The sequence below is a fragment of the Podarcis liolepis genome (genome assembly GCF_965112155.1).
Source record: "Podarcis liolepis genome assembly, chromosome: 6".
NCBI classification, from domain to species: Eukaryota; Metazoa; Chordata; class Lepidosauria; order Squamata; family Lacertidae; genus Podarcis; species Podarcis liolepis.
The window spans coordinates 49,069,263-49,084,166 of record NC_139559.1 but is presented as its reverse complement, the minus strand read 5'-3'; the positions used below and the strand labels follow the sequence as shown (position 1 = coordinate 49,084,166).

The following is a 14,904-nucleotide window of genomic DNA, read 5'->3' as shown; positions in this document are numbered from 1 at the left end:
AAGCAGCACCCCAACTTCACTCCTAGGCACCAAGGTCCCTTTGGTCCCCCAATAAATATTTGAGCTCCCCCACCATTTATGGTCATTGCCATTCAAATAGTGTGTGCACACTGCATCATGTGATTGATTATGCAGGGTGGGGCTTACCTGCCCCCCCTTTTTTATTCAAATAGGCACCCCTGACTCACATTAACTATAGGCTTTTACACAGAAATGGCTAACAAAAAAACTTAGCTTTAGGACAGTTTATTAATTTGAAATTCACCATTTTCAGATCATATATGGCATAACAGTGCTATCATCTGCAGGTTCTTTAAAGACATTAGATAGATATTACTTTTAAAAGTACATAACTGGAGTCATTGCTTATTTGCTCAGATAAATAGCTATGGAGTTAAGATGCAATCTGAGTAAGTTGATTAGATGAGCAATTACAGGACATGCTGTTGTTTAAAAGCACAGTTATTCTAGACTGCCTTTGCCAGTCCAACTCGGTTGTTCTCCCGGTCAAAAATACTGTAATATTCCCTGATGAACACATCTCCTAGGATCCAGAGGTCCCCAGCTGTGTTTTGGAAACCGCTAGTGCATTCTGCTTGCATTACCTAGAAGGGAAGAAAAGGACAGCAATCAGATAGGGGTTATTCTACATGAATACCCATCTAGGTAAAAAATGCATAGGGTAACATTCCAAGATTTAAAAAAGGAAGTTGCAGGATATTCTCTGAAAAAGTCTCAAAAGAAATGGAGAGGAATAACACAAATTCAACAACAAAAGAGACAGTGGTGCGCATTATGTATTCACTCTATCAACAAATAATTTGATATCCTAATCAATTCAAATAAGCAAATTGTACAAGTATGGATAGTATTTAAAAGTTATAGGAAATCATGATTCTGACATTGCTTTTGTTCTGCTCTGTTGAAAACAATCATTGAATGGAAATGCAATCCTATCCTTGGAATTTGTATAGGGAAAAGGTCGTGCCAGTGTGGCGAATTTGCACTGCTGCACTGACATTAACCTTATTCCTGGTTGACATTACAACCACCACGGGGGGGGGGGGATTTGATAGGGAGAAGAGCTTAGTTGGATGACAACAGAATGTGATAATATGCCTGCAAAAGAAGTTGTCTAAAGGGGAAAAAATACTTCCATTGAAGTCATAGGAAGATAGGGAGCTGCCTTATACTGAGACAGACCATTGCTCCATCCAACTTATTATTGTTTACACTGGCTGGTAGCAATTCTTCAGGGTTTCGGAGATGCCACAAATGGAAGATGCCCCAAATTGAAACTGGGGCCTTTAGCATGCAATGTAGATGCTCCAGCCCTGAGCTATGGCCCTTCCCTGTGGAGTCAATGGAGGGCCCAAGAAAAATGCATTGATTCCTGCATTGCAGAGGGTTGGACTAGATGATCCAATTCTGTGATTCTTTGATTCTATTAAGTGCTACTTGCTTCCTCCCACCTGCCTCTGCCTACATCAAAGGATGGGATTCAAGCCAAGGCAAGTGACAATGACCTGGCACAGCACAATCATAGAATCAATCTGCCAGGCATCCTATATTGAAAACATATTGCATGCTAGGGTTTGTATGATGTCACGTTGCTGCTGTATCCAGGTTATTTTCTTTTTTCCCTTTCGGATGGAGTGGGGAAATTGTGGCCCTCAGGTGTTGTTAGACTCCCAACTCCCATCAACCCCAGACAGCATGACTAATGGTCCGCTATGATTGGAGCTGGGGTCATACCTCACTGGGAGGGCCACAGGTTCCCTATCAATGCTTTAGTGCAATGCTTTGCCTTCCAGCCTTTGGTGTGGAAATGGAGGAGCTATTACAGATGGAGAAGTCAGGGGCAGTGGGTGCAAAGGGGCCCCTTTTCTTGCATTGCATTTCCAAGGTTAAACTTGATGCATTGGGAAATAGGATCACGCGGGGAGTGAGATTTTGAAATTCTCTGGATTGTACAATATCTGATAAGAGGAAACAAGGGGAGAAAAACAGAGCATATTTCCACATTCAGCCATCTCTGCAACAGCAAAACAAATAACTTGTAGCATTTGAGCACTGTATTTATAGCTTGATCTCAGGAGGCTATTTTTTGGTGGAAGGTGTAATGTGAGTCCTCCTGGGAATGATCGGGCACCCAGGTCTTCCACCTTAGTGGGGCACCTTTCCCAGAATGGGAATCATCTGTGGTCAGAGATACAATATCAACAGTCACGAAACTATGTTGATGGAGAGTCTCTTGATCCTTGACAGGACAGAGTCATCTTCTGTACCTGGGTTGACCGGTTTTTTCGTGAGATACACAGCTATCAACCCAGCTCTTCTGATAGTGTCTGTATATCTAATAATATTTCTTCCCAAAGATTTCTTTCCTTTTTCTGGTTTGCAGCCCATTTGTTCATAAAGATTTTGCCCTGCTGATAAACCCCCAAACCCTTTTGAACTTGCGCTCCTGATGAGTAAATACAATTCCCTGATTCAGTAAATACAAATCTGTTTTGTACCTGATTAGTATAGGCTGAAGGGGTGAGAGGATACTGGATTCCGTTGATTACAAAAACAACATTAGGCATATTGGGGAGGTTACCGCAGTTGATTTTATACTGAAAAAGATAAGCAGGAGTGTTGAGTTATTCTGAAGGAAATGAACAGGCAAATCTCAGGTTTGCTCAAGAAATGCAGTGGTTCCCCCCACCCACAAAGTCTGCCTCAGGAAACCACACCTTCCACTTTAAGTGAAATTCTGAAACTTCTGGACTTCACTCAGATAAACATCTGGTATAACCCACAGGCCTGAGCGGAACATTGTGACATAAAAGCAAAGCAACTCACTGAAGACTACAAGTGAATCAACCTAAAATTTCTCATCTAATCTTCATACATAACAACCATGTGCCCCAACCAATTCAGATAATACAGCACTGCATTTTAAACTCTGGTCTGAGTCTAGATTCTTCATTCGGAAGGTGGAGCTATTTGCATGCTGAAGTAATGAATGCCTATGTATGCTCTGTGCTGAAGAACACTGTTTGAGGGAAAGAACCCCTTTTCACAATTATCAGTCAGGATATTTTGAAGAGAGACAATAGTACAAATTAATGACAGTAAGGTGTGTGTGTCTCTCTCTCTGCGGGTAGTGTGGTCAGATCCAGAACTGGACAGGACTCTTGCACCTTTCATAGTTCTGTAAAAGAGCAAATGTCTTAGCCTGTCTTGCAAGCTTACACCTATCGAAAATCCCTCTTCTATACAACTATAAAAGGTGCAAGAGCCCTGTCCAATTCTGCATCTGGTCCCCTTACATAAATTGCAAACCCTTCTCAGAACACACAACAGTCCAATAAATTCATGGGACATTCTCAGGTTACCCTTGTCATATGAAAAAGGGAAGGTCACATGTGAAATTCCAGTCAGATAGAAGATTTCACAGATCATCCTCTCACTACATCAGGATCTAACAACAGAGGGCAATTTACAAGCCTTTCCGAATGAATGCCATCATTTCAGCTATCTTTGTGAATTCAGTACAGTGGTGCCCCGCAAGACGAATGCCTCGCAAGACGAAAAACTCGCTAGGCGAAAGGGTTTTGCGTTTTTTGAGTCGTTCCACAAGACAAATTTTCCTATGGGCTTGCTTCGCAAGACGAAACGTCTTGCGAGTTCTTGCGAGTTTGTTTCCTTTTTCTTAAAGCCGCTAAGCCGTTAATAGCCGCTAAGCCTCTAAGCCGCTAATAGCCGTGCTTCGCAAGACGAAAAAACCGCAAGACGAAGAGACTCGCAGAACGGATTAATTTCGTCTTGCGAGGCACCACTGTATTAGGCCCACTGGAGCTGTTTCTTTCCCTGGATGTCACCCAGGCTCAGCCAAACCTCAGCTTGTTTCCTTTTCCTACCATTGCCATTGTCTCTTCCTTCTGCATTCATTATACATGCTCAAAGGGATGCTACTACTCCAGTCTTACACACCGTATTTCCTTATGCTTCTGCACATTTGTGTGCCTCTGCAGTATCATGAAGAAACATGAAGCATGGGACTGAGATGCCAGCATCTGTAGTCCTGGAGGAAACCGGGATCAAGTCTAATCCTAACCATCTTATGTTGCACATATCTGAAACCCGAACTCTGGCCCAGGATTTGAGTATTGAGTGTGGATGCTAGGGTGCCTTTTAGTCTTTTTCAGCAACAAAGTGAAGAGAATTGGTGTAAGAGAGTAAATCTTACCTCGCCATACTGTGCTGCAGTAGCTCCAATGGCATTTTGGATTTTGCTAATTTCATATGCCGGACCAGCCAAGAGGGACGTCCCCGTGTCAACAATTGCTTGACAGCCACCACTGCAGGCAATTGTCTGACCATTCACTTGAATGCTGAGAAATTGGAAATCATTAGATTTAGACATGGAACATACAAAACTGCCATATACAGTACCGACCATTAGTCCATCTCACTGAGTAAACTCCAAGCTGACTACCAGGGGCTCATCAGTGCTTCAGATAAGTCTTCCTCCTAGCCCTACTTGAAGTGATTGAGCCTGTAACCTTCTGCATGCAAAATGAAAATGCTCTGCCATTGAGCAAAGGACCTTCCCCCAAACATGAACTTAAAACAACATGGATAGCGGGATGTCATAACTGCCTTAAGGTAGCTCTCCATTCTCATTAAGGAAACGTTCTCTCCTGTGTTAGCCGATATTACATCATTGGAAATTGTAGAAGGCAATAAGACCACAGGCACTATAGCTTGCAAGCTGTTCTGGGCAGGGACCTGTCCTCTTACACTCTGTAAAAGTGCTGTTAATGAGGATTCTATATAACTAGATAATGATAATAACTAATCAGTTCGACCTAACTGCCAACTAGCAAATACAAAGTAAACTGAACATTAGTATTCACATTCATTGTCCTCTATCTCTTCCTTTCTTTTTGTATTTAATCTTTCTAAATAGTTATAGTAGTAGTAGTAATAGCAGCAGCAGCAGCAATTTCTGCTTACCTGTCCACTGCAATCTGCCAATAACCTTGCTGAGTGACAGGAATCCAGTTAATAGGACCAGTAAAGTAAGAGTGATCAACTCCGCCAAAAATGACCATGCTCCCACTTGATTTTCTGAAACAAAAATATATGGTGTGCTGTTGGCAATCCATTCATTCAGAATAAGATAAACTACACATTTAAAATGTGAATGTCACTTACTTCTGTACCTCTGTCCCAATTCCCAGAGAGAGAGAGAGAGAGAGAGAGAGAGAGCGCGAGAGAGCGCAGGAAGGTGTATAATATCTCAAAGTGAATAAGTATCTACTGGTGGTTAGCAAATTTCGAAAGGCAAATTCTGTTAATACATTTCTCCAGTCTTGTCAAGTACATCATAATATTGGCAACTCTGGTCTGTATATCACAAACTGATTTCCCCCTTCATAATCTCATAATGTCTTTCAGTTTCCTCCTCCTTAGTGTCAGTGTTACCCTTGTAGTTCTCAGCCAGAAAGAGGACAAGAACTAGAATTGTCACCACCTGGAAGATTGCAGTCTTCCTTTCACAAGACTTCAGTCCTGTGCACACTAACTCATGAGTATCACTGTCTTCTAAGCTGACATATATAGATCTGGGCTGCATATTATACACATGGTGAGGGGGAAAGATTGACACTTTTTGTTGACTCCCCTACCTCAGAAATAGGTGAAATTATCTTTGCAATAATGCCCTCCAGTTATTCTGGATGGGGTAAGTTTGTGATTTGGAGCAAAGACTCCATAAGTGTTTTTATAGGGATATCAAGGTGGTTCAATTGAAATCAAAAGGGATATTAACTCTACTGATGAGATAGTAATTAATTAATTAATTAATTATCTATTCTACAATTTCACAAATTATAGAATAGTAAAAAAATTAGAAGCAGAAGTCTTGGCCTCTTCTCTCCCTGCTTAACTCTGTCTACCTCCCTCTCTTCCACATTAACACTTAGCTTCCCTGAGCTTGGCCCCTCTCTTCATAGCAAAGCCCTGCTCTCAAGGCACAACAAGCAAGAGGGTGCAGTTATGTCCTAGAAAACTGGATGGACCTTTCCTTCTTCATCAAGTAGCATTGACAACAATAGATCATTCACCTCTGGAGGGGCTCGGCGCCCTGGCCAGTTGAGGAGGGCTTCCAGCCCCCTCTGCCAATCATTTTCTGGGGTCCCTGCCTTATACCAATGCAAGTACAGCACAGTGGCGGCCATCTTACTTAGAGTACAGGATTGGCCAGCCTGATTTACAACACAACAGCCAGAGCAATAGCCAAAAGACAAGCTGTGTCAGATCAGGCACATGATTCCTCCCAGCTATACAAAACAAATAATATTACCAAGAGATAAAAACACTATTTACCGGCTGAGATAAACAGAAAACAGGTTTTGCTGAACTAAGCCTTGTTCCACCATGTTATCAAAGACCGGAGTCGCACTATCAACAGCAATGTTTGGGTAGCCTAAGCCCAGGATCCCATCAAACTGAGAATAGACAAATATGATGCCTGGCTCACTGCTGCTCAAGCCAAATGGCTGATCTGAAACGGCAAGACCGGATACCTAGGAGAGAAACAGAGTAGACCTTTACTTTCATGTCAAGCTGTGATCTGCAGAGCAGGTTTTTACTACTGATGTATTAAGGCTTCAGTTCTATGCAAGCGAACTAAACCTGGTAGGGTTTATTTCTCTTTTTCTTTTAACCATAGAACAAGATTAATCTGTAAAAAGGTGCAGAGCAAGTAGTGGTTCTTTTAAACTTGCTTTTTTCTTGAAGATGAAACTTCTTTATATGACCAACTGTGTCTTGACATTTTGTACATGAATCAATAACGTCTCCTATGTACCCCTCATACAGTGATCATCTGGGAGGCTTCCCTTTTGTCAGAGAATTTCCACAGGGCATGTGTCTTATATTCGTTCATCAATGTTTGCTTCTGTTTAACAGGCTTGCACCCTCTTTTTCAATCTGTTAATTCAGAAGGAAGTCCCATTTATTTCACAGAAATTTACTTTAGGATCCTATGACTTAAGGACTCCAGCTTTAATATTGCACGGCTCTGATTCTCTAAATGACCATTAAAAATATACACTATTTGGATAATTTGGATAGTTTGTTCTGAATTACTTGATGTGCATCCATCTACACATCTTTAAAGGAAAGACTGCTTTCCAGTTCCAGGATTCAAGGAGACTGAATTGCACTGGTTCTAGAGATGCCTATAACATTGTCTTCGCAGTTTGTACTGTACTCATGTAATGCAACTGAACTGAGTTGAATTACCTTCACTGTATCATATCCCAAGTACCCTTGCATGCTTCCTGTCCCATACTGAATGGATATGGTCTGGCGAGTGCTTTGAAAAGTAGAAGACTGAGATGGGTTAAACCTCTGGTGCTTTTCTAAAAAGAAAAAGAAAACAGTGTTTAACTAATGTAAAAATGGCTTTTAATTATAGATATAAGACTACAGTATAAATTTGGTTGCTTGAAGAAAACTATTGGAACAATGTAAAGTGTAGGGCATTTGGAAAATATCTAGCAGAAAAACTCACATATTCAAAAAAGCATATTCTTTTTAGCATTTTCATTTTTGTACACATTACTAAAAATAATAGTGGACAAAAAAAATGGGAATTAAGTTTTGCAAAACCAAATCCACATGATTTGGAGTAAAGTTTTACACAATTTTACTCAGAAGCATGCCCCATAATTGAATCTGAAGGAGCTTACTCCCAGGTAAGTGGGTATAGGATTGCAAGCACACCTTCAATTCTACACATATTTATTTAGAAGTTGGCCTTACTGAGTTCAATCAACCCTACTCATATGTAAATAGAATTATGACCTTAGTCTGCAATGCTGGATTGTGAACTAATGAATCCATTCCTTTACACAACTTCATAGGCCCTCCCAGGTCATTTTTAATACGTATCAGAGTGACATGCTTGAAGACTTTTTATAGTCAGTTACTTACGGCATGCTGGACTAGTGCAATAGACAGAGGGTACCCAGAGATTGGATGATCCAGTGTCAAACACAACAGTGAACCTCTGTGGTGGGGTTCCAATGTAGATTGTTCCATAGTATTCAGTCTGTTAATTCATAAAACAAACACAATTTGCAAAACTTTCCTTCTTTTTAGGCTTTTGAACATTTTACTTCCTCACAGATATGCAAGGTAATCACTATAAATCTGTGCTAAGTACTTGCAACATACCGTGGTACCTCGGGTTACGAACGAAATTCGTTCCAGAGGTCCATTTTTAACCCGAAACCGTTCTTAACCTGAGGTGCGCTTTCGCTAATGGGGCCTCCCGCTGCTGCCGTGCCACCGACACGCAATTTCCGTTCTGATCCTGGGGCAAAGTTCACAACTCAAGGTACTACTTCCGGATTTGTGGAGTTTGTAACCTGAAGTGTTTATAACCCAAAGTGTTTGTAACCCAAAGCGTTTGTATGTGACCTGAGGTACCACGGTATTATGTTGATTACCTCTGGGTGTCAGGAGAAATATGAAGAAGTATCTCCACTGAGCATCGTGAAAACTTTGGGGAAATGTTGTTCAGCACCACAGCAAATTGATAAGAGCAAAGCATCAACTCACATCCAAGGAGTTCAGAAGTGGTTCTTCAGCCACCAGGGCAGCCTTAGAAAAAGCTGAGTTGTATTTTGTACCAATGTCATAACGGTGTTTCTGAAGAAGATTTTCCAGCAGATTTTTCTTCTTGAGAGTGTCTCTTACTTTCGTCCCTCTCTGCAAGGGAATCCTGGAACATAAGAAACAAAATACTAAGTTTGGATTTTCTGTCTCCCTAAAATTTGCTTATTTTGCAACCTGTCTTTCCACTCCATAACTCCAAACATAATAATAGGTTTAATATTACCACCTCATCTAAACTCTCTTTACTACTAGATCTAAGCTACTCCAAAAAAAGGGGGGAGCACTTAGGAAATTGAACTGAAAGTTCGCACCCACTCAATGCAATCAAAGTCTTTTTTTAGCATCAAGAAATAGTACTATAGCCTATAATCTTGCACACATTCATTCATGTATCTTTTCCATAGAATGGGTGGGATTTGAACAGCTTTTATGCAGGGGAAAGAAGCCTGTGGATCTCCAGAGGTTGTTGAGCTCCATGTCCCATCAGCCCCAACCAACAAGGCAAATAGTCAGGGACGGTGGGGGTTCAAGTTCAGCAGCATATGGAGTGCTAGGATCCCAGCTCCTGCTGTGATACAAGACAAGGATGTTAATCTGCTTCATCTCTCAATTACTTTAAGGAAGATAGCTGAAAGAAAAACAACTGTAGGTGTGTAGGGAGTTTAATATTTGACTGATATAAAATGAAATCTTTGCAGCCCATTTTTTAAGACTCCTTTTGTTTCAATTAGTGTCAGCAGCACTTTAAAGTGTGCTATTGGGCCCTCAATTGCTGAACAGTTTGACAATTCCACTTTCTCTTGTCACTTCGGACATGCTGTGGTGAGCTTCAGGTGCTGAGCATCATCCTGTTACTGCGCTACTGAAGGCAAGGGATAAAAAAAGCACACACACAAATGCCCCAAAATATTGTTCCATCTCAAATTAGACATTAGCCATGCTTTCTTCGGTGAGTCTATGTGCTTCTACCCTTGTAATTGCTGCCAGAGGACCATTTTACATTTACTAATCTCCTCTCAGTTGTGTGTATGTGTTTATATATGTGTCTATATCTGAAAAATTCTATAAGATTTGAAGTTATAATTCACACTCCCTTTCCTCTTCATTAGTTAATCAGAAAGTATAGCTGTCAGAAGAGTAAATATCAGCAACAAAACGATAACTTACTTAACGAGACATTCGGCGAGAGCAACAATGGTGAAGAGAACTGCAAGGTACTTCATCCTGCTTGTCCAGTGGGGGCTGCTCTAGTTTTTCTGGTGCTTGTTAGGGGGAAACTCTGTTATTTTATAGCTGCTTTAGAAGTGCCCACCGTCATCTAAAGATCATATTTCATCACAGAAAGTCCAGCCCATACTTGGAAACGAGAAGTGAACAGTCACCTTGCTTTGTAAACACGATGAAAGAGGAAGTTATACCTCCAGCATATAATAGTGTAAATATAAATATCAATGAAGTCAGTGAATGTGTTGCAATGCATTCTGGTTTCATCTCCTGTCTGAAATTCTGGAGAACTGATGACAGTCAGCATATGCTATGCTGAGCTAGAGGGACCAGTGGTCTCACTCTGTATTAAAGATAAAGGGACCCCTGAGCATTAGGTCCAGTCGTGGCTGACTCTGGGGTTGTGGCGCTCATCTCACTTTATTGGCCGAGGGAGCCAGCGTACAGCTTCCGGGTCATGTGGCCAGCATGACTAAGCCGCTTCTGGTGAACCAGAGCAGCGCACGGAAACGCCATTTACCTTCCCGCTGGAGTGGTACCTATTTATCTACTTGCACTTTGACGTGCTTTCAAACTGCTAGGTTGGTAGGAGCAGGGACTGAGCAATGGGAACTCAAGCCATCGTGGGGATTTGAACCGCCGACCTTCTGATCAGCAAGTCCTAGGCTCTGTGGTTTAACCCACAGCGCCTCCCGCGTCCCTTGACTCTGTATTAAACCGCTTATTTTTATCATTTAAATTTGTATACCACCCTTCATTCAAATATCACAGTGCAATTCACAACATATAAATAGAAAATGACAACACAAAATATGTAATAAAGCAAAAGCAAAGCAAAAACCCTCCTCCCTGTAATGACCCTTATCTTAAGTGTCATCAAGTATATGAAACATATCATGGTTGAGGACTGGAGCACAGAATGTATGCTTTATGTGTGTTGCCCTTCTTGCATTTGGGCCGCCTGCCTTTTCCCTGTGGCAGAAGGCAAGGCGTGTTATGGTGAGGAAAGTGTTGGGAGAGAGGTCAGAAGCAAAACCAGCTATGGCTACGCTTTTGTGTTCTTAATGAGCATTTTGCTCACATGACTTGCCCTGTTCTGCAGTCAACAAACAGAAAGACACCCCACAGCCGGGAAGGAAGGAGTTTTATCTAGCAGGCAAGGATGCAACAAAAAAATGGAAGGAAGATTGAAAGGAACCTTTCATAGAAGCAAGATGTCTGTAACCCTATACCTGTTTTCGTTTTCCTTTTTCATTTTCTGCTCCATGGAGAGTGATCCATTAGTAAAATATTGGAGTAGAATCAGCACAAAGCCTCTATTGAAGGAGCCCTTTACAACTCTGTTTATGCTCTGGAGAGTCCACTAAAAATCAGAATGATCTCTTGCACTTTCCCAGACAGTTGTGGGGATGCTATAACAGCAAAGGAGATGCTAATTCAGCAGGAGGAGTGGAGTCCTCCTGGGCAGGTGATTAAGATACAAGCAAAATTGTTAGCGGATCAGTGGTACACAATGAGATTCATTTGGACCGTCTGATCAAAATCTCAGTAATTCTGCATATTGTTATGGCATGCTGTTTATTCTTTGGAGGCTCAAGAGCTATGGGGATCTGAACTTCATTGTCAGGATTCATACATTTAATTTTCAGGTTAATAAAGAGCCGCAACAAAGGCAGGAGCCTATTATTTTCCAGTCAAAACCATGCATGCCATTAATTTTAGCCATTCTGTCCTTACCTATCAGGCTAGGCTTCTGGCTTTAAATGTTAGCTTCCCAATCTTCCATGACCTCCAGGCCCCTGATGCTTGAAAAAGCTGCATCCTTGGGAATAACTTCAATTTAAATCAAGACGATTTACTTCAAATAAATATGTTTACAACAGGGGTGTAACAGAAATACGTGACAAATACATTGTCTCAGTGAGCAGCCACAGGCTGCTTTCCAATGTTGTTAAGTACTGCCAAGGACAAGGAATGCCTAGAAATATTCTTCTCCCCCCCCCCAAACCTTGATTCCAGTCTTCATCAAGCCTCCAGGTGCCAAATTTCCTCCTACACCCAGGCTTGAAATTCCTGTTCTGATTTTTCACTAGGATTCCCCTATAATCTACTAGCGATAAATAAATGCAGGCCTGTTCCAGTTTACATGAACTCAATCAATGTTCTGTATTTTCAGGGGAAACTATAGTTTTGGTTCAGGTAGGTTTTATGAAAGTTCTGTTGATTGCATTTCTTTTTACTTAGCTGCTAGATTAACCATGAGAAAGGTTTTATCTGGAGATTCCGGGGATCTGTATGGTCAGTAAAAATAGCTTTTGCTATGAAAAGATAGAAAAATGAAAGGATTTAGTAGAACTGACTCTGGGACAAAAAACACAAGAAAATGTGGTGCCATCATTTCTTGCAGGTGTATTCTACAACAAATTATTGGCACAACAACAGTGCATTAGTGGTGGTTTATTCTACAGTATTTATCTATTTGTGTGTAAATGATTTCAGAATATGCATTGCTTGCAAATGAAGCACTGTGGCACTCCAGAACTTTTTTCACGTGCAGACATAATTAAAATCAGGACCACATGTGACCACCTCAACAGCACATGAGCACAAATCATCATATATTTCAAAAGAAGAGGAAAAAATGGGGGGGGTGGATGCCAGGAAGGACCTGAAATTGCACAAAAAGAAATGAATCAATCTTATTTTGGGAGTTGTCATTTCCTTAAGGGTGATGGGTTATTGGGTTCATCGGAGGACGACGTGGAAAAATAACAGCAGTGAAAACAAAACAGGAAAAAGGTGCAATTTCCTCCACACAGTGAAATTTGTACCTTCCAACTTCTCCTGTGACAGCAGCAAATTTACAGGGGCAAAATGGAAGGGGTAGAAGCAGCCAGCCATTTAGGAACAGCGAAAGCTACCTTATACAGATCCAAGCTATTAGTCCACCTACATTATATCAGCCAATGTTCTCATGCCCTTGATAGGTATATCTACAGGCATTGTATGTCCAAAGAGCAAATTTACCACTCTTATCTAAGGTCCTCAACACTTATATTTGAGCACAATCACTTTGATTTCTTATTAATAACGAATGTACGTATTTAACACTGCTGTTGGACTAAGCACTCTAATGGAAATTTGATAAGCTGCTCAAAATGAAATGAGATAAGCTTCTCAATACCTTTGCAGGTGCATGTTAGCTAAAAGGTAAAGGACCCCTGAATGCTTAAATCCAGTCAAAGGCGACTATGGGGTTGCAGCACTTATCTCGCTTTTCAGGCTGAGGGAGCCAGTGTTTGTTTGGAGACAGCTTTCCAGATCATGTGGCCAGCATGACTAAACCGCTTCTGGTGTGACAGAACACTGTTTAGCTTCCTGCCGCAGTAGTACCTATTTATCTACTTGCACTGGTAGGTTGGTAGAAGCTGGGACAGAGCAACGGGAGCTCACCCCATCATGGGGATTCTGATCAGCAAGCCCAAGAGGCTCAGTGGTTTAGACCTCAGTGCTACCCGTGTCCCTAGGTGTGTGTTAGGGTATATCTGAACCAATTCTCTCTCATGGATTTGCACCTAATCTGAATGTCCTGTGATGATCTTCTGCACAACATTCTGAATTCTGCTCTACTTCCAAGTCCAAACCTGATGGGTAAATGTATTTCAAGTGTGTGCTATTCAATTGTCTCAAACACAACAAGGGTTAAGAAAACTCTTCAAAATTTTAAGTCAACTGGCAGTGCAAGAAAAACTAAAAATTATGAAAAGACAAAGGTCACCCTGCACGTCTGAAAAAGTGGCTTGTTTTGCCTTTAGAGCAGCAATTTTAAGGGGGGGAAATGGTAAGTTACATTCTTCAAGAGAGCAAACTCTTACCTGACAGAATGCCTGATTTTAATAATTATTTTAACTGTATAAGGTTAATTTTAACTGTATAAGGATTCCAGATTTCCCCCGTCAACTTGGCCATCTCTACATACTCCACCATCTTGACCTGCCATTCTTCCAGTGTTGGAATTTCCTGCTGCTTCCATTTCTGAGCCAGAAGTATCCTTGCAGCCGTTGTGGCATACATAAACAAGTTTACATCTTTTTTCTATGATTCTATGATGATGAATATATGTATAAGGTGTATAAGATGATGTATAAGGTATTTTATTCTGTTTTATGTATTTTGCTTTTTGTAATGTCTTCTGCTATGCAAATAAATAATATTTGTATTAATTCATTCAAGTGTATGCAAATATATAGACCTGTCTCCTGCCAACCTTTATTCCTCCATTGCTCCTCCAATATCTGAATGTTCCTGTTGTTTGAGAGTAACATAAAAAAAGCATTTCCACCTATTCATCTGTCCTCCAACAACATTCACCTCATACAGGTTGTTTCTTACTGACATTTTGTGTGCCGTGACGTGGCTCCAACTAATTCTGTATACCAGTCAGATGGAAGTTCTCCAAGAGTACCTGTTTGCACTCCAGAAACACTACTGGTAGGAATGACCTGTTTAAATGCAAAATATGTGGTACTGCTTCTAATTTCTCCAATATTCCATTCAATTTGATCTTTTGGTGCAATAATATCACATATTCAGAGCATGCAAGACTTCAATGTTGATAGGAAAATGAGGTCCCTTCTCTTGTTAGCACATTCATTGCAGTGTGGAATGTGGTTACAGGAGTTCCAGTGACGAGTGTTAGATATTGCATGTGACCCCTGCACAACTCTGCCAGTTTTGCTTGCCATTTTGTAACTGCATTTTGTGACAAATATTGTATGATTGAGTCTTCTTTTTTAAATGTGTGAATGAACACAGTGATTCTAATCTATCTTAATTCCTGGATAAAAAAGTGCATAGTTTATGAAATTTGCTATCACAAGATGTGCTCAGGGCCACCAGTTTAGAGGACTTCTTGGAGGATAGAGTGACTGGCTATCAATGGCAACTAGTCTTGATGACTACACATTACCTGCAGTTATCAGAGTTATGATGCTCATC

The 14,904-nt window shown here is 41.0% G+C and overlaps 1 protein-coding gene across 1 annotated transcript; it reads right to left on the bottom strand.

The window, feature by feature from the left end:
* Positions 1-230: 230 nt before the first annotated feature.
* LOC310709612 (embryonic pepsinogen-like) lies at positions 231-9,988 on the bottom strand. The gene is made up of 9 exons (XM_083509491.1): positions 9,850-9,988; positions 8,626-8,788; positions 7,996-8,113; positions 7,303-7,421; positions 6,382-6,581; positions 5,008-5,121; positions 4,238-4,382; positions 2,520-2,618; positions 231-605 (listed from the first exon to the last, which is right to left on the bottom strand). Exons 1-9 carry the CDS (start codon positions 9,903-9,905, stop codon positions 468-470), a joined length of 1,152 nt encoding a protein of 383 aa, XP_083365617.1. The 5' UTR covers positions 9,906-9,988; the 3' UTR covers positions 231-467.
* Between the last annotated feature and the right edge of the window lie 4,916 nt (positions 9,989-14,904).